At 41.1% G+C, this 18,476-nt stretch overlaps 2 protein-coding genes across 2 annotated transcripts; one reads left to right on the plus strand and one right to left on the minus strand.

The window, feature by feature from the left end:
• Positions 1-1,223: 1,223 nt before the first annotated feature.
• Positions 1,224-3,351, minus strand: RPL37 (ribosomal protein L37). Its single transcript, XM_004678111.2, has 4 exons — positions 3,290-3,351; positions 2,548-2,683; positions 2,314-2,398; positions 1,224-1,336 (listed from the first exon to the last, which is right to left on the minus strand). Exons 1-4 carry the CDS (start codon positions 3,290-3,292, stop codon positions 1,267-1,269), a joined length of 294 nt encoding a protein of 97 aa, XP_004678168.1. The 5' UTR covers positions 3,293-3,351; the 3' UTR covers positions 1,224-1,266.
• Positions 3,352-8,492: 5,141 nt separating this feature from the next.
• On the plus strand, positions 8,493-15,740 carry CARD6 (caspase recruitment domain family, member 6). The gene is made up of 3 exons (XM_004678421.2): positions 8,493-8,775; positions 10,196-10,735; positions 13,361-15,740. The coding sequence occupies exons 1-3, from the start codon at positions 8,493-8,495 to the stop codon at positions 15,631-15,633; spliced, it is 3,096 nt and encodes a 1,031-aa protein (XP_004678478.1). The 3' UTR covers positions 15,634-15,740.
• The last annotated feature ends 2,736 nt before the right edge of the window (positions 15,741-18,476 follow it).

The following is an 18,476-nucleotide window of genomic DNA, read 5'->3' on the forward strand; positions in this document are numbered from 1 at the left end:
TTCCTAGGGACTTCGTCCTGCTGCCTCACTGGTATCTCAACAAAAACCAATTTGTTAACTCCCATTCCCACCATTCTATTTTTCCTCAAGGAACAGACCAACCACCTCACCTCAATTAGCAGAAATGTTACCAAACACTCCTCAATCCTTTGAGGGTTTGCTGCAGCAGACACAATGCTGTAATTTTCTGGACTCCTCAAATTCTGATGAAGGGGACTTAGAAGCTATTCCCTTTATACAAGTTTTACATGTTCTGCAATAGTTCCTGTTCACTGCCACCACTATCATCCATCTTCTCATTCTCACACGGAGTATTTAAGAACCTGTCCCGTTTTTCCAACTTCAAGTCTCATAGTGGCAATACCATCTTCCACTTACATTGCTAATAACTAATCGTTGCTACGCTGTGCTTGAAGCTGTCAATAACTGAACACCTCAGGTTTAAATTCCAAACTCCTAGCATGGTACTCAAGACCTTTCATAAAGTGGTCACTGCTGTATTTTTCTCTGCCAACCCCCTCCCATTTCTCCCAACCTGTCAAAAATCACAGTATCTTAAAACACAGACCTTTGCCTTTTAAAATCCAAAAGGGGCGGGTTTATTATTTAAAAGAGGCTATTTGCAAGATAGAAGCAGGCAGAAAAGCTGTCCCTGAAAGGGGAGGTCAAGCAGACCTCTTAATATATCACTGCCTACCTTCTGCCATACTCCTTTGTACCATCTGCCTTCTGAACACTCAGCAAATACTCTTCCAATGTCCAAGACCTCAAACATCCACTGTTCATTCAATACTGGACATTACCTATGCAGACTGACCACTCCAACACTCAGAAATCAACGTAAATACTTTGAAAGATTTCAGAGAACTTAAGGTCAAGTCAGATTACTTCAATTCTATCAATCCAAGTACTATTATTTTTGTAGGCCCAAATCAATCTCAAAGTCAAAGCTAATGGCGTCCACTGCAAAAGTACCTTCATTTAATGACTCCTGAAGTGTGTGCACATACAGAAGGAAGTGACTGCGAGCCCTCCTGTTCTTTTACTTTTTTTTAAACTTAATACTAAAAAATGATCACCCAGTTGAGAATTAGAAAAGTTCTACTAGGAACCAGTGGCAAAAGGCAGTGTTCGCAGTAGCTTAACAAGTAAATGCGACACATTCCCAAGTCTGTAGTAAATCACTGATCACAAGCCTAGTAAAAATACCTTAGCACTTCAGACATTTTTTAAAACCAGAAATTTATTGCGTGACTGCTGAAATCCTTAAGATGAACTGGAAGCTGCAACAGCGGCCCTCTTGGGTTTAGGTGTTGTTCCTTCACGGAATCCATGCCTGCACCACATGAAAAACAAAATCCATTACTTCAGAAACATGTATATACATTTTAATTCTTGTCAAAACACTTCAGTGAGCTTATCTCAGTTAAATGCTGAAATCAATGTAGAATTCATATGTTCAGACATTTATTTTTACAACATCACCGATAAGCTGCTACCATTTTATTCCTCTATTTAAGTTTTGTATCTTAACTTATTTGGCACTCACACTTATTTTAAGAGATAGGTGTTGTCTCCTTATTAAAGATTTGTGAAGCAAGGTACAAAAAAGTTGTAATGTACAGCTTCAATTCATGTCAGTGATACCTACATTCCACCAGCGGCCACTCAATAATAAAATAGTAATAGTGGACACTATTACTATTACTGTACCAGAATCACCAAGCTCATGAACACTAAACACTTAAGTGTGGCATTTACAAAGCCTCCAAATGCCTGATCTTTTAAAATCAGCAGCTCCGGAATCTGTTGAACATCCCACACTGCGGAGGACAACCCCTACCCTCCCAGTCTCTTCAACTGAACCTCTAGCTAACCCCTTAGTGCAGTTAAAATGCAATTTCCCTGCATTTCCCACTTCTAACACAGGTTGCAGGCTGACTGAAGTATCTTTCCACAGAAGTGCAACAGCAACCACTGTAGTTTTTATTTATAGCAGACTTGCCCAGAACCACAAAACAAAAAAGCTTGAGTCCAGGTCTTATTCAAGACTTAACTGTGTTGACAAATTTTGGTTTTTAAGTGAAATTTGGTATTACTAAATGTCACACTTCAGGGCTGGGAGGTCTTCTGGTTCAGCATGTTCTAGATATAGTTCACTGAAAGCTCTGCTAACTACAGCAGCAGGAAAAAAATCACCCCAACACCTCCCCACTAACCAAAGAAGCACCTTCACAGTACAGCACCATCACAGTACAGGAGTAAAGAACCGGGCGCTCACAGAACTCATCATGACTGCCACCTAAACTGTACCTGAATCTGCGATATACAATTTTTAGGTGCCTCATTCGCCCAGTCCCGGTGGTATTTCGTCTTTTGGCCTTGGCACTCCAGTTATCTAAAACACAAAGAAGACACATTCCAGCATACAGAGGCACCATTTTCAACCAGGTACCTAACCCTGCCCGAAACACTCTGCACTTTGGCGCAACGTAAATAGACCGAGTCCAACTCCTCACGCAACTGGCCCGGGCAAACTCGACTTACACTTTCTCTTCCGCTTGGCGGGGTAGCCACACTTGCCGCAGGTCGACTTCTGAAGGTGGTAGGCCTTGGAGCCACAGCGGCGGCACAACGTGTGCGTCTTGTTACGACGCTTTCCGAACGATGACGTTCCTTTCGTCTGAAAGTTAGAGGCAGATTAATTCCCAATCAATCAATCCCTATGTATTTTCTGCCTTTCCAGAAGCCTAGCACTGAAAACTCAAACTATACGGCTGAACTCTTATTTGTGAAATGCTTTGTCACCGGCATTTCATGTTTATCTCGAGCTTTCCGCCAGAGTGGCTGTTCTGAACCTGCTGATCACTATAAAGATCAAATAAAAGCGGTGGGCGAGACGGAATAAACAGCATAGCTTTGCTATATACCCCAAACCTAAGGGCTCCCACACCTACGATCACGGGCTAATTCCTTTGCTTACAAAGCGAATTACTCTCCAACCACATGGGGTCCCTCAGTTCCCACGCGAGGGTAAGGATGTGCCGGCTCCTTTAAAGACCAGATCGAAGAAAGGGGCCTAGAGCTGCAGCTACAGCCCCGCGACTGCCTATTTGGCATCCCCGGTAATAAAGAGCCGTCTTTCGGCTCTTAAGAGCCATCGCAAGTCCTTTTCCTGCCCGTCCGCTCCCCTCACTAGGAACTTTCTCAGACACCTACGAACAGGAAGGAGCACGTTACAGGAGAAGAGGATGCAAGAAGATACTTAAAGCCCTCACAAACCACTCACCATCTTGCTTCTGCGGCCGGGACCAAAGAGGCCGGAAGACGATGTACTTCCGCTATATTGTGCTCACTAGTTTCCGCCTAAAGAAATACTTCCGGGGCGTGGTGCTCTGTTCTCAAGCTTCCGTCACTCCACTTGAGTGGGTTGAGAGGAGGAACAGTGCTAGGACGGACCAATCCGAGGTTCCAGGGCACTGACGGGGCCCGCGTTCAGCTTCCGGTGACCCGGGTGGGCGTGTCCTTGCGGGCTGATCTGGCGTCCCGGGGTCAGAGCTGGCTTTTCGTGCTGCTTCCGAAGCTACCTTCTCGTTGTCTAGTGACAGCTGTGGCCGCAGAGTAGCTTCCTGTCCCTGAACCTTGAAGGTCCTGGCATGTCGCCTGCCCGCTGTGGAGCCCGGCTCCGACCCGGCGCTTTAGCCGGGCTGGTAGTTGCGGGGAGTGGGGCGAGGAGTTTCGGATCCCGATCGCGGGAAAACCTGGCTCCTCCTCCGTAGGGCTGGAAGCTTTTGGCCGACGCTGATTCTCAACTGAGAGTTCGGAAGCTCCGACCTCCTGAACAAAGTGCCACTCAGGCACTACTACCTGGTTTAGATGCTCATTTAGTTTCCTGCCTTAACAAGTTATCATAAAGACAAAGGCAAATGATGTTTTTTGTCACTGGTAATTTGCAGGAAAATGACTTGATCCCAAATTTGATACCGTGTCAGGGTATCCCAGTAGCACATTTCCATGTTGATTCCTGCCTCTAATGTGAGGCTGGTTTAGCTAGCCAGAAAGTCTGTACTTCAAAAGCACCATGTGGGTTTGAAATTAAGGTTCCCAGATCTCTTTGATAACCGCTAATCCCATTGTGACCTGACCCAACAAGACCCACTTTTGCAAAACGAAGTTTAAAATTCACACATTTACGAGTTCAGGGGCTGAGGAGGGAAAATGAAGAAAGATCGCAAGTGACCATATAATGTGCTTTCACAGGAAAACACGAAATGCTAGTAACTGACTCATAAGTAACTGGGTGGTCCCTAGGAAAAGGGCAAGTCCCAGGTTCCCTGCCCCACCCAAAGATAGGGTGGAACTGAGAAGAGAAAAAGAGGAGAAGGAATCTGAGGAGGAAGGAAGAAAGATGCAGAGCCAGGAGACCAGAGGAAGCCACATGGAGCAAAGGGAGACGTGCAGAAACCGTGATTATTTCTTGGCCCTGGACTTGTTGAAAGCCATGTGGGTGAGAGACCCATGAGAAGATTGACTATGGCAGTGTTTATCTTGATTTTGATTTTGCTCTTTTCCTCCCAGATTTGTCTGCCCATTTCTGACCATTTTCTATGGGTCCCAGCCAGAAGGTGCTTTAGTCTTGTGGCAGATTTTCAGGTCTTTTGGGTTGACTTTTGTCCACGAGGTGACGGGAACTTCAGGTGTTTGATTTATAAATTATATTTTTTGTCTTTGTATTGTATACTTAACTGTATTAAAGTTCCTTTTCATTAAAGTCTTATATGTTTTGTCTTGATGCAGTGGATGGCAGAGCCTATTTAGAGCAGGCAGGTTTGGGGGTTTAGGGTGCCCCTCTCCCTGCCTTGTAACAGTAGCAGAACAGATGAACTCCAGGAATCAAAGATTTCATTTTGACAGGTCAGCAGTTGATTAGTGCCTAATAAGTACTAAGCCTGTTCTAGGGGTTGGTAGTGGAAACATTAACAGCCTTACTGAAAGTGGTTAAATAGGAGTTTTGGAGGAGCCCCTGAGGAAACGTGTGCTGGAAACAAACTGCAATGCAGGAGCTACCTGGATTAGATGCTATTTTAGTTCCCTGTTGTTCTAACAAGTTACCATAAACTTGGTGACAAAATAAGTTTAATCGACTAGTATAAAGTTTTAATTAACTAGTCCATAGTTGAGCAAGATGAGTCCTTCCTGGAGATACACTGGGCAACACTGTACCTCTAGTTAAGAGTATGGTACAAGATAAATATGTTACAAGGGTAGATTTCATGTTGTGTTCTTTATTTTTAAAATTTATTTTTGTGTAGAAGAACTGGGTGTACACCAGAGGTGTGATGTGAGAGGATTCACCAGAGACTGAGTGGGGAGACAGCAGGGGATCCAGCTCTGGCCTTAGGGGTGATAGGGCTGAGGCTAGTCCACCAGAGAGGGCCTCATGTTAACTATTCTCATAGAAGAAACACATGCGTGCACTCACAGTTTACAGGCCGGTCGAAGTCTGAGTTGGGACTCAGTCTAAAATAAAGTGTGGGGAGGGCTGCATTCCTTTCTTGGAAGCTCTTTAGAGAGTGTTTTCCAGGTGGGAAAAACGCAAGGGACTGTTGTGATGGTGCATGGGTGAATTGGTGATGGGAATCCCTTGGGGACAAAACATGAGTGGATAAAACATACAATGTGTGAAAATGAATGATGTAAACAAAAAAATATGTAAAATTAAAAAATAAATTAATAATAAAAATAAAGGGGAAAAATACTCAAAAAATAAAAATAAAAAGCTTCTAAAGGTTGTCTGCATTTCTTGGTGTATGGCTCCCTTTAACTGTCAAAGCCAGTAAGAGGCATTCTTTTACTTTCTGCTGCCTATTTCTACTTGTAAGGCCTGTTGAATTTACTAAACAGGGCCCTCCCTGGTGGTGCAGTGGTTTAAAGCACAGCACTAAGAAGCTAAAGCCACTTCAGCATGAGTTCGAACCCCGCCCACCCGGGAGGTGACCCACATGGCGTGGCAGACCTCTCCTCACCTGCCTGCTGCTCTCCTCAGCAATGAACCTCATCAGTCAGCCTGTTCTGCTCCCCACTCTGTCTCTGGTGGATCCTCTCACCACCCCTGCACCTCTGGCCTGTACTGCAGTTCTGTCTGTATAAATAAATCTTTTAAAAAATTAATTAAATAAGGACACCAACTAGACTGAGGTGGCTTTGACTTTCTGGTGGCCTATGGAGGCAAACTAAAACCTAACTCTATAAATGCTTCAGTGTTTTAAAGCCTACAAAGCTTAAGGTATAACCAATTTCCTTGCTTGCTTCCACATTTTCTGCATCTTTGCCTATGACTGGAGAGTGCTTCTAGTCACTTCTGGCTTTGGTGCTGCCCAAATAACAAGGTTTTGCTCAAATAAATTATTAAAGTTGTTGATATGGCTCAGATTATCTTTTTTTTCTTTTTAATATGTTTATTTTTACATCATTTTGTACATTTTTTTTACATCTCAATTGTAATCCTGGTGGATTTCCCACAGTTTATCTTTTAACAGCCCTTTATGATTACATTGGTCCCAATGAGATAATTTTCTTTTACTAATACTGGTTGATTTGCATTCTTAATTCCACCTGCAACTTTAATTAACTTACGTATTCATAGGTTGTGGTGATGAGATCATAGTTACTTTGGGGGCTGACAGGCTGTTTTTGTTCTGCCTCTCCCAAATGTTACAAAAAAAGAGTGGAGTCGAATGGTTAGGGCAGGTACAATCACAGAGGATCCTGGTAGCAGTGTGACAGCTACTAAGCGAGTCTCTTTTTAGAACAGACACTCCAGAATTGAGATATCAGAGGAATGAAATCTTTTCCTCTGCTGCCTGATGTCAAGTGGTCCTTTGGTGTATATATATATATACATATATATATATATATATTTTAAAGATTTATTTATTCACACAGAACTGGGGTACAGGCCAGAGTTGCAGAGGGTGAGAAGATTCCCCAGAGACAAAGCAGGGAGCAGAACAGGCAGATCCACGAAGTACACTGCTGAGGGGAACAGCGGGCAGGTCAGGAGAGGTCTGCCGGGGTGGGCGGGGTTCGAACTCATGCTGAATTGGCTTTAGCTTCTTAGTGCAGTGCTTTAACCTCTGAGCCACCAGGAAGGGCCCCCTTTGGTATATTTGAATCCACCACTTTGGCCCTCAACAGATGAACCAGTCCTTGACCAATGAAGTTATTAAAACCTCCAAGTTCCCATTTAAATGCCACACTTAGATCAGGAATAGATGAACTCTGAAACAGATCATCTATGCTATTGCCATGGGTTTCATCTGACGCCATTTAGTCTCCTACTGGAGAAAGTGGGACTGCATAAATCCTGCACCCATGGTTCACATGAAGTTCATCTTTCTTGATCACTAGGACTTTTCACTAGACATGCTTTAAAAAAAAAATATTTATTTATGTACAAGAACTGGGGACAGGCCAAAGGTGTGTGAGTGAGAGGATTCACCAGAGACAGATTGAGGAGCAGAACAAGCAGATGTACTGAAATACACTGCTGAGGGGAGCAGCTGGAGAAGTCTGCTGTGCTATATGGGTCACTTCCCTGGCCAGTGATCGAACTCCGTGCTGCAGTGGCTGCAGATAGCTTCGTAGTGCTGTGCTTTCACCCACTGCACCATCAGGGACGGCTCTAGACTTGTTTTTTCCCTACAATAAATGAAACTACTACTAACTTTTCTCTTTTTAAAAAAATCACTTTTTTTTTTTTTTTTAACTGCAAACAAAGTTTTTGTCCTGTGTCACTGGATTTAATTTGATAGGAGTATTTTCAAATCTGTATCTCCTGGTCACCTTTCCCCCAGTGCCAACTGCTTTCTAAGCCTGTGCACTATATATTTCTGTTACCAAGAAACTGAATTTCAACTAATCCAAGTTTAAAGTTCACTACTAAATAACCTATTTCAAAGAAATACTTTTTTTTCCATCTGTCTAGCACTGAATTTCCTGAGACAGGATGTTGTGAGAGAACGTTGTAGAGCAGATTCTTTGGGCCTTTGTCTCATTGTTTCCTGAAGATAATTTCTAAAGGTGGAATTACTGAATGAAGCATATGGATTTTTATTTCCCTCTACTAATATGTATTGCTGCATATTGTCAGACTTCCCTTCAACAACAGTTACATATACCTTTGTTATCAGCAGTTGAGCTAGGAGCAGCAAATACCTTGTCCAGTTGACAGGAAGAGCTGTCTCAGAGGAGTTGACCTTGGGACTTAGTCGTTATAATAAGTCTGAGTCAACTAAACACAGGCGCAGAGAGGTAGGGTAGGATTCCTCTCTGTTTCGGCTTGTTTGTGTCTCTTCTGTCCAACACGAGGCATCGGGGACGAGTTAAAACTTTGTCGACTGTAACTGGCTGCTTGAAAAAAATAACTTGTATTTACACAACGAATGTGCTGATTTTAAAACCCACATCCTGGCTGGGAAAGAACAGGAAGAATGGCTTCCGAGAGTGCTCTATCAGAGATCATAGAAAGAGAAAGAAAAAAATTAGTTGAAATCCTCCAACAAGATCCTGATTCAATCTTAGATACACTAACTTCTCGGGGACTGGTTTCTGATGAAGAGTATGAGTCTCTGGAGAATATTCAAGATCCTCTGAAGAAAAGTAGAAAGTTGTTAATTTTGGTGCAGAAGAAGGGGGAAGTAAGCTGTCAGCATTTTCTCAAGTGTTTGTTTAATGCTTTTCCAGAGTCAACTTCCATTCAGGATTTAAGGCACGGTAAGAAGGATTTCTATACTTTCTTGGGGTAACAGGGCAGGGCAGATTTCCTGCAAAAAGGGAATTTTAGCCTTTTATCTTTACTTGTATTTTTCCTAGAGGTAATTTTCACTTAACCATGATAAAGAGGGAATGTGTTCAGGATTTAAAAATGACTTTGGGGCCTCCCTGGGGCACAAGGGGTAAGTCTCAGCACTATGAAGTTACTGTAGCCACTGCAGCACAAGTTTGATCCCCTGCCAGGGAGGTGACCTACATGGCACAGCAGATCTCTCCCGTCTTGTCCACTCTTCCCTTCAGCAGTGTATTTCAGTAGATCGGACTGTTCTGCTCCCAATGGTGACATTCACCTCACTCTGGTGAATCCTCTCACCCCTAACACCTCTGGATTATACCCCAGTTCTTAAATGCATAAATAAATCTTTAAAAAAATAAAAAGATATCTTACTTGATTTCAGGGATTGGCAATTCCTTCTTTATAGTATATCAAACTGTGTAATTGTTTTAGTGTCAGTAATATCTGCTCATTATTCTGGTAATAGCATATTGAATTACGCGGGATTACGGTTAATGTTGAACCAATCTCAAGTTCTTTATCAAGAGAAGACAGGGTTATTAAGAACCCCAGACTAATAGCTGCATTGTTACTTAGGAGAGCCATTTTGAAAATATAAGAACAGCAACATTTGATACACATAGGTCAGTTTTAGTAATTATAATTTTTCCTGCAATAAGAAAGCCATTAGACTAGTTTTCTGGAACAAATCAAATGCTTATTTTTCACTGTTTAAAAATAAGTAGTGACAGTAGAGAAAGCAATTCTCCTAGAATGAACTGTATACTCTAGTTATTACATTATAGATATGTGTAATTCCTTTTTAAGGAAACTAACAATATTGATGATAATTTTAAGATATTTTAGGCAGAGATTCAGATAAAAAGGTAAATGTTACTGCAGTGTTTTCTAATAAGGGGAAAGATCCATATCATTTAGAGAAATAGGTCTTATTGTTTCTATTCCAAATTAGAGTTATTTGCTTTCTGATTAGACTTTTTAGGGGGGAAAAATGGAAGTTATTAGGATCAGATTTCATTAGCAATGAACCTAGGATTTGGGCTAGTTTGAGCTCAAGTAAGCATTGTTCATATAATTCAAATTTTCTGTTCCACTGATTTGGAACAGTAGGAATATGATCTATGTTTTTTCAGGGGGAGAAAGAAAATTCTGACTGTTGACTTGCTGTTATTTGTGTAGGAGGTCGTACCTAATTTTATCCTCCAGTAAAATCAGAGAGATGTTATTTGAGATCTTAGAAATTCACATTATCATAAAATTTCCCATAATTAATTTGGACAATCAAAACAAAATAACCCCAAATTGTGCTTGTCCTTTTCAGAATTTTAACTTTTTTTTTTCCAGAATTTTTAAAACATGAGAATATAGAACCACCTCTTCAGTCCATGGGTGTAGGCAAATATTCCGAAGATTGTTTTTACCCTGCAGGAAAACAGTCTGAGAATCCTGAGATCACAGTTACCTTAAAAGATAAATATGTAGATTCTGGCAACTTCAAGGACAATAAAAGTATTTACAGGGAAACCGCTTTGTCCGAAAGAGTAAATGAGAAGGATTATAACTCACCCCAAATCACAGTGCCATATTTGGCTGAGAATGTTGAATATGAAGTTCCAGCAACTATTGAGTATTTACAAGATGGACAAAGATATGAACAGCCAGATGATTCTTTATACTTAGGAAAAGAGGACTACCTAGGAACTACTGAATATTCTGAAGATGCAGACACCACTGTGGATGAAGAGAATAATGATAACCTAGAGAACATTGTCTATGATGGTGAAGAGGACTCTGCATATTCAGAAACCACAGAGTACTCTGATGAACATTGTGAAGAATCAGAACACAGCATATCACTGGAGGAGGAGGAGAAACGTATAGAAGGTATGAAATACATTCTATAGAAGGTAGACAATAGGTAGTAACTTATTTATAGGTTGCCATTACACAGTGGGGAACGGATATATAGAAGGACATAGATGTCAGCAAAAAAACAGCTCCACACCTTCATATCATTTTCCCTCTGTGAATGTGTTTGTTTTCAAATTTCCTCCTTTAATAGGGGTATCAGTCCCTTTTGAATAATGGCCTCACTTTAACTTGATAGACAATGGTAAGAATTTATTTACAAATAGGCCACACTGTGAGGTACTGGGATGTTTAATATATCTTTCGCACAGGTGGGGCACAATTTAACCCATCCCACCATCTGCCACATCCTGTTGGAGACCTTTGTTCCCTGATGATGGATTATTGGGGGGGCAGAACAGGCATGGTGTCAAGGTGGGAGCAGCATCAGCTAGTGGAGATTCCTAAAAAAGGGGGAAAAGGAGAAAAAAAGGAAAGGGGAGTGAGGAAGACATGGGAATCGGAGTTGGGTGCAAGTCTATCTGTTCTGCTCTTAGCAGAAGTTTATTTTATACATTAGGAGCAAGCAGTGGGATGACGTCAGCACATGAACTGGGTTGAGAGATTACAGTCATCTTTTTTTTCTAAGAATAGTTTGGGGTCGTATTGTCCTTCAGCACATGAACTGGGTTGAGAGATTACAGTCATCTTTTTTTTCTAAGAATAGTTTGGGGTCGTATTGTCCTTCAGCTAAGATTATAACATCTATTAAAGTTAGGATAGGTATACATAAATTCTAAAAAAATTAAGGCTAACATTGTTATACTTACCACAGTGATGATTAGCTAAAATAAAGTCCCTTTAAACCTTAAATGCTACTTAATGATCTTCATTTTCATTGAGACATCTTAGAGGGTAAAGTCGAGGACTAGCGTAGAGGCTGGACTGGAAATGTGAAGGGGGATAAGAAGAGGTTGTGGGTCAAGGAGAAGTTGTGAAAGAGGGTAAAGTCAAGTCAAAGACTAGGCTGGAGGAGTTTTCTGGTAGATAAATCACTAAGGGAGATAGTTAAGATTCCTCATTTAAAGACTGAGCAATAAAAGCTTAAGTAAGAGAGTAGAGTGATAAGATTTGGGTTCTGGTCTGGGCAGTAAAAGAACTTTATTTTTTAGCATGGTCTGGTACTGCCTTGTCTTACAATATTGATTTTGTTATAATTGTTTTTATTAATCAGCCAGTTGTAATATTTTCTGCTTTCTAGAGGAATTTCCTGTCTTGAGCAGTGCTTGCTCACCTGAGCCAGGCAGCGCCTTATTAGGCTAAGGCAATCTGGTTGTAAGCTGATGGTTGCTTAGAATACTTTGATATTACAAAAAAGGGAGGTCATAACATAAGTTAGTGTGGAAATTCTGATTTTTCAGAGCGCTTCCGTCTCTATCCGGAATATGTCAAGTCGATAGAGGTTGCATGGCTTGTGTCAACACCCTGTTGGCCAAAGTCTGTCATAAACCAGCACAGATTCAAGGATTGGGAAAAAGAGACATTTGCTAAGCCAGAGCAATGTTGCAAATGATATGGATACTGGAAAGCCATGAATTGGGATTATTTTTATCATGCTAAATTTCATAACAAAATAATAATCAGTGTCAAATTAACATCTTAAGAAGGCTCACTTAAGTATTGCTTCCTGTATGCTAAACTATATAAAGTCAGCTTGTATATAGACTATCAATTGACTCACTTCCCTTCTAGATAATGGTTAAGTTCAGCTGATGGTAAGAGTCCATATATTTACCACTGACTTTCTTCTAGGAGTTACTTTGGCTAAGTCCTGAAATCTATGCTTTTCTCTCAATTCTGTTGTTTCTTCTAGGCTATTTTAAGAGGGTACCCAAGAAGCTTATGCTAGCTTGTCATCTATCAGAAGCAGAAAATGCTCTCTGATATTTTTCCCATGGTACACACTACATTTATATTTCCAAGATATGACTCAAAGATGTATCAGAAAATAGGAGATTAGGAGAAACTAGGTGTATGTAAATTCTAAGAAACTTTGATGGAAATAATATATTTCTTCAAATTTTAGCAAGAGATACATTTATGAAAGTAGGGTCAGCCTAGAAAATATACCTGTACAATGAAGCATTGATAACGTTTTACATTGCTGCATGTAAACATTAGCCTAAAAAAATCGAGCTAAATGATCATCAGTAGACAAGGGTTAGGTAAATAAATAATGGTTCATCCATGGGATGCTGCATGATTAGGATTAGTTAAAATGAGTTCAGTTGATCTCTTTATATAATTAATTCAAAGAATTTGCAAGGAATACCATTAAGTGAAAAGCAGCAGAAGAACCATTTTTTATAACAATATCATCTATGTAAAAAAAAGCAGCATCTATTAAATCAAGCCAGACATTTCTATCCATCGGTTGATTGATCTACCTACCTACCTACCTACGCAGCAAACATACCACACCATACTGACCTTTCTCAGAAGGAAAGTGGAATTGACAGGGAGGCAAATTTGTATTTGTATTGTATCACCTTTTTTTTTTGCAGTGAAAACATCAATTTACTTATTTAATTGCAAAAGCCATTGAAGGAAGGAAATTTAGACTCTAAACATACCATTCACTGAGTATTATCTTTCTTACAGAGAGAAAAGAGGTGTTTAAAGAAGTCCTGTCATGTCTGAACATAGATAGGAGCAGAAAGCTTCTGCCAGATGTTATCAAACAATACTCCTTAGATCGAGGGGAGAAGTGGATACCTAAGACTCCAGGAGACTTAGTTTGGAATTTCCTGATGAAAGTTCAGGCACTGGATGTGAAGGCCAGAGATTCAGTACTCACCCTCAGGGCTCTGGATGAGGACAGCAAAGGGGACTTGTTGACCGCAGAGGAGAATTTGGAAATCAGAGGTATCCAAGCCATTAACCCCCTTGACGTCCTTTGTGCTGCTATGCTGTGCGCTGATGGTTCTTTGCAACGTGAAGTCATGTCAAACATGTATCAGTGCCAGTTTGCTCTCCCCCTGCTGCTGCCAGATGCAGAAAATAACAAAGTCATCTTAATGCAAGGAGCCATGAGAGGCATCGTGAAGGAGTCAGCACAGGCATCCGGAGGGCCTCCAGAGGATACAGAGAAGCTTCTGGCACACACAAAGATGCCTGTTATTTCTTTTGTGCGTCTAGGCTACTGTAGCTTTTCCAAATCCAAAATCCTCAATAGGCTGCTTAGCTCTGCTGGACAGAAATCACACGAAATCTTTCTCCATTCGGATTTGCCAGCTCAGGTACTTCCCCGGCAAATCTCTGATGGCCTGGTTGAGATAACATGGTGTTTCCCTGACAGCGACCATCTAAAGGCAAACCCTAGTTTTTTTCAAAAGCCTGTTGCTCTAACCAACCTTCATGGAGATCTGGAAAGTTTTTGGACACAGTTTGGTTTCTTGATGGAAATTTCCTCAGCTGTGTTTTTTTTCACTGACTGCCTAGGTCAGAAGGAATGGGACCTGCTAATGTTTTTAAGTGAAGAAGCCATCGACAGATGTTATTTTGTCCTCAGTGCCCAGGCCAGGGAGAGTGAAGAGGCTGAGATTTTCCAGAGAATCTTGAAGTTGAAGGCAGCACAGCTACTGTTTTGGGAGGAGGAAGGGGCTGAGGAGACAGGGAAGAACATGGAATTTCTGCAAGCTGCCCTCCAGGAAGTGATGTCCTCTTCACTTACATGTGTGTCACTAGAGGACATGGCCTCTCTGGCCTGGGAGTTGGGGGTTCAGGTAGACCAAGACTTTGAGAAGAAGGAAGAAATTCCTATTGTCCTTAGTGAGGGTGTGGCTGCAATAGATGAAGATGAGAAAGAACAAAGACATGATGAGTCACAAAGTCCATCTGAAAGTTCAGTTGAGATGCCTGCAAAAGAGCCTTGTGGTCAAAATGTCCACATTATCCAAGTATTCATGCCTCAGCTGGCAATCTCCAATCCTGCACCACCCATACCAGGAGGTAACCTTAACTGTGTTTCCTGGCGAGCCCCCAGGGCCATGGGCTCCCCCTTTTGGTCAGGCCAGAGGTCAAAGTGGTTCCGGCCTTTGCCCTTTCAGAATCCAAGGGCCCCCAGTCAAGGTAAATGTTTTGGGAGATTTTACTCAGGTAAAAGTTTCATAAAATTTCCCCAACCTGATCAGGGATGTCACCAGACAGGAACCTTTGAGAGGCCACAAAGACACGTCTCTCAACACACGCAAGCCTGGCTTAAGAGACCACCCACAATGGGAGCTCTTCAGTGGTCTGAGGCAGCAGTTCCACAGGTGAGACACTCCCATTTCCAAGGTTCTCAGCCTGCAGGAGCAACTGGAAAACATACGAGAACACCATACCATATTAAACCTCATCCTCCAGCCTTCTCACCAGCCCAAAGCAAATTTGGACCCAGGTTTGAGTTCAAATCTAATCAGCCTAAGCCACCCCAGGTGACGCACCCCCAGCATAAACCCTCCCAACCTCAACCCACTCAAACAAAACCCACTCAGTCCCAGCTCTCCCGCACAAAGTATTTTCCATTAAAACCTGCTCAGCCAAAGTCATGCCAGCCCCCGTCCTCCCAACCTAAGCCTCCTCAGCCCCTGTCCTTCCAATGTAAACCTCGTCAGCCCCCCTCCTCCCAACCTAAGCCTCCTCAGCCCCCGTCCTCCCCATCTAAGCCATCTCAGACTCAGTCTTCCCAATCTAAACCTTGTCAGCACCACCCCACCCATGCTAAACCCTCTTCATCTAAATGTACCCAGCACCACCCATGTGGCAGCCAGTCCTCCCAGCCTAAGCTTTCTCAGCACAGACCCACCCAACCCAAGTCATCAAAGACGAGTCCTTCACAGGCTAAGGCATACTACCGAAAAGCAGGGCCAACGAGGGTAGGGAAACGTTAAACTTTACTTCAGAAACCTGTGGAGCATGTCCTTGCCCAGATATTCCTGAAGAAGAGTTGCAATGATGGTCAGCAACTGTCTTTAGCAAGACACAGACAAAAAGATATGCAAAGGCTAATTGTATCAGTAAAATATATGTAAGACTTATGTCCCTAATCAAGAGGGGAAAGTATGAGAAGTAAAACAGAATTAATCTGTACATGTTAATTGAATTCAGTATTAAGTAATATATAATCTGGATCCAGGGACTGGGGTTTATGAGACAATTCTACTTGGAAAAGAATAGTGTTGGGGCCTATATTTCAAGTTAACCATAAAATAGGCCCCAGGTTGTCTTAGTGTTGCAAGAAAAATTGCCCTAGCTGTAGGCTGCTCTAGAACTGCCTTGGTTAAAAAAAAAAAAGTGGTATGTACATAACCCTTTTTATTTGAAATGTTTAAATCAACTTGCTTGAACAATAAAGCCCAGTTTGTTTGGATGATAAAACTTTCATATGACCCTTACATGCACATAAGGTGAAATAAAAAGCAATAAAATTACTTTGCATCAACTTTAGGAATCATCTGTGTATATTTCATTTTTAAAAATATTTGCAAAATTTAACATATTAATAGAGCTAACATATTAACTTTATGAGTCCAACTTAAAATACAAAATTGAATTTTTAATTTTAGAGTTGTGATTTTTTAAGTCAAAAAGGTTAATAAAGGTCTCAGTATGTAAAATGCATAGCAAGGAGTATGCTTAGGAGAACTTAAGATTCACAGAATTTATAATTTAAAATTTTCAGGTTCATTACTGTTTTCAACATTTGGATAAGTTCTGCTAGTTAGAAACATTAAATAAAAGGAATCTATTAAAGATTTTTAAATGAAGTTTAATTAACATCTATTCAAATGATACAAGTTATAGTTAAAAAGGTCACTTTAAAGGTAGATGTTAAATTCACTAGATTTAGAAATAAAATAACAATAATTTATAAATTTATTTGAGAACCCTAGTTTTTACATTTGTAAATTATATAGAATATTAAGTTTTAAAGTAGCTTCATTTAGTCTTTTCTGGGTAAAAACAAAATATTGCTGTCAAGACACCAAAAGAATTTTTTTTTTTAAAGATTTATTTATTTGTGCATACAGAACTGGGGTACAGGCCAGAGGCTCAGGGGCGGTGAGAGGCTTCACCAGAGACAGAGTGGGGAACAAAACAGGCAGATCGACGAAGTACACTGCTGAGGGGAGCAGCGGGCGGGTCAGGAGAGGTCTGCCGCGCCATGTGGTCACCTCTGGGGCAGGCGGAAATTGAACTCTTGCGGAAGCGGCTTTAGATTCTCAGTGTTGTGCTTTAACCTGCTGCGCCACCAGGGAAGGCCCCAAAAGAAATTTTAATTCCGAATAAGAACTATTTTTTTATTTTTAATATAATAGTTTATTTTTACATCCATTTCCATCTCAGTTGTAATCCCCGTGGGCTTCCCATCACCAAATCACCAGTGTGCCATCACCATAGTCCATTGCATTTCTCCCCTGGCAACCGTTTTTGATCCCATTCTCCGTTCCACCCCCATAAAATGTCTCACGTATATAGTTGGAATAAGAACTAATTTATAAGGAGGATTTATTTTTCTCTGAGAACATTTCCATACAATAGGTTTCCCTCCTTTGCTGTGTATGTATTACACAATCAAAATTGAGTATTTGGATCTCTAAAAGTTACTGAAAGGGTAAAAAAAGAAAGAGATGACAATGCTTGTGAAATTTTCTCTTTCTTTTGGCAGGAGAAAGTGCATAATAACTGGTTCATAGTTGCAAAATCTTTGATGTAAAACTGAAGTTTGCCAATTGGAAATATAGTTCTTTTGTTTAAATTTTTGAAATGGCCAATAGTTTTGATTTTTTTTTTTTTAAACCTTTCTCTGAATCCTTTACGACTGGTTTCTGGATGAAAGAAATAATTGACTTCTTGTCACCAACAGATTCTGTCTTTCTGAGGCTCCTGGCACACAGACTTCTAATTCAAAGTAAACAGTTGGGGGGACTGTTTACAAAGGGCTGGGCAAGATGTAAAAAGCGCACGAAACAGCGTGGTACCCGGTGTAGTAAAAATAAGACTGAGTCCCCTCAGGTTTGGAGGGAGGGAGGATGTTTTCCTTGATGAGAAGAGCTATGTGGGAAGGGTCTTAATGTCTGCTTGGTGAAGGGGTTCAGCATGCTATGGGGGACACAGGGAGGAATCCCAAGGAGCAAAAGTCTACACCTCACCACTTATCTAGCAGCGCCTCTCTTTGGCCACACCAGAAACCAAAGAAGAGGACCACCACGTAGCCAGTTCCCATAAGTCTGCGTTTGAGGGTTCAGAGCAGGATGTAGCGAGGCATGGCGGGGCAAACCTTAGCCCATCCTGGTTCTCCTCAGAGCAACTTCAGTTTCTCTTGTTTACCTAATTTCTAGGCGAGTCAAATTATCCTTTCAAATATAGCATTCTCATGTCTGAAATGCCTTTTCCTCTTCCTTCTAAATAACAAATTAAGTGAAGACTTCAAACCACCCTATCTGGCAGAAACCTCTCTCTCTTTTTTTTTCCTCTTAAGAACTTTGCATTGTTTGTTATCTGTAAAGGTAATTATTTCCCTACTTTTTGAGGGAAAATATTCTGTTATCTGTATAAACCCCTTTAAAGGATGATAGCATTTCGTATGCAGGCTTTCGTTGGGTGTTTTTTTTTTTTTTTTTTTTTTTTTTTTTTTTTTTTTTAGATTTTTTTATTTGTGTATAAAGAACTGGGGTACAGGCCAGAGGCTCAGGGGTGGCGAAAGACTTCACCAGAGACAGAGTGGGGAGCA

The sequence above is a fragment of the Condylura cristata genome, unplaced genomic scaffold, assembly GCF_000260355.1.
Source record: "Condylura cristata isolate star-nosed mole 26May11 unplaced genomic scaffold, ConCri1.0 scaffold00007, whole genome shotgun sequence".
Classification (NCBI taxonomy): domain Eukaryota; kingdom Metazoa; phylum Chordata; class Mammalia; order Eulipotyphla; family Talpidae; genus Condylura; species Condylura cristata.

Excerpts from the sequence above, each read along its gene's own strand:
- CARD6 (XM_004678421.2), top strand. The coding sequence starts at position 8,493 with ATGGCTTCCGAGAGTGCTCTATCAGAGATCATAGAAAGAGAAAGAAAA. Across the intron at positions 8,776-10,195 it reads CATTCAGGATTTAAGGCACG|AATTTTTAAAACATGAGAAT; the intron begins GTAAGAAGGATT and ends TTTTTTTTCCAG. Across the intron at positions 10,736-13,360 it reads GGAGGAGAAACGTATAGAAG|AGAGAAAAGAGGTGTTTAAA; the intron begins GTATGAAATACA and ends TCTTTCTTACAG.
- RPL37 (XM_004678111.2), bottom strand. Across the intron at positions 2,399-2,547 it reads CGCCAAGCGGAAGAGAAAGT|ATAACTGGAGTGCCAAGGCC; the intron begins GTAAGTCGAGTT and ends TTTGTGTTTTAG. Across the intron at positions 1,337-2,313 it reads ATTGTATATCGCAGATTCAG|GCATGGATTCCGTGAAGGAA; the intron begins GTACAGTTTAGG and ends CATGTGGTGCAG.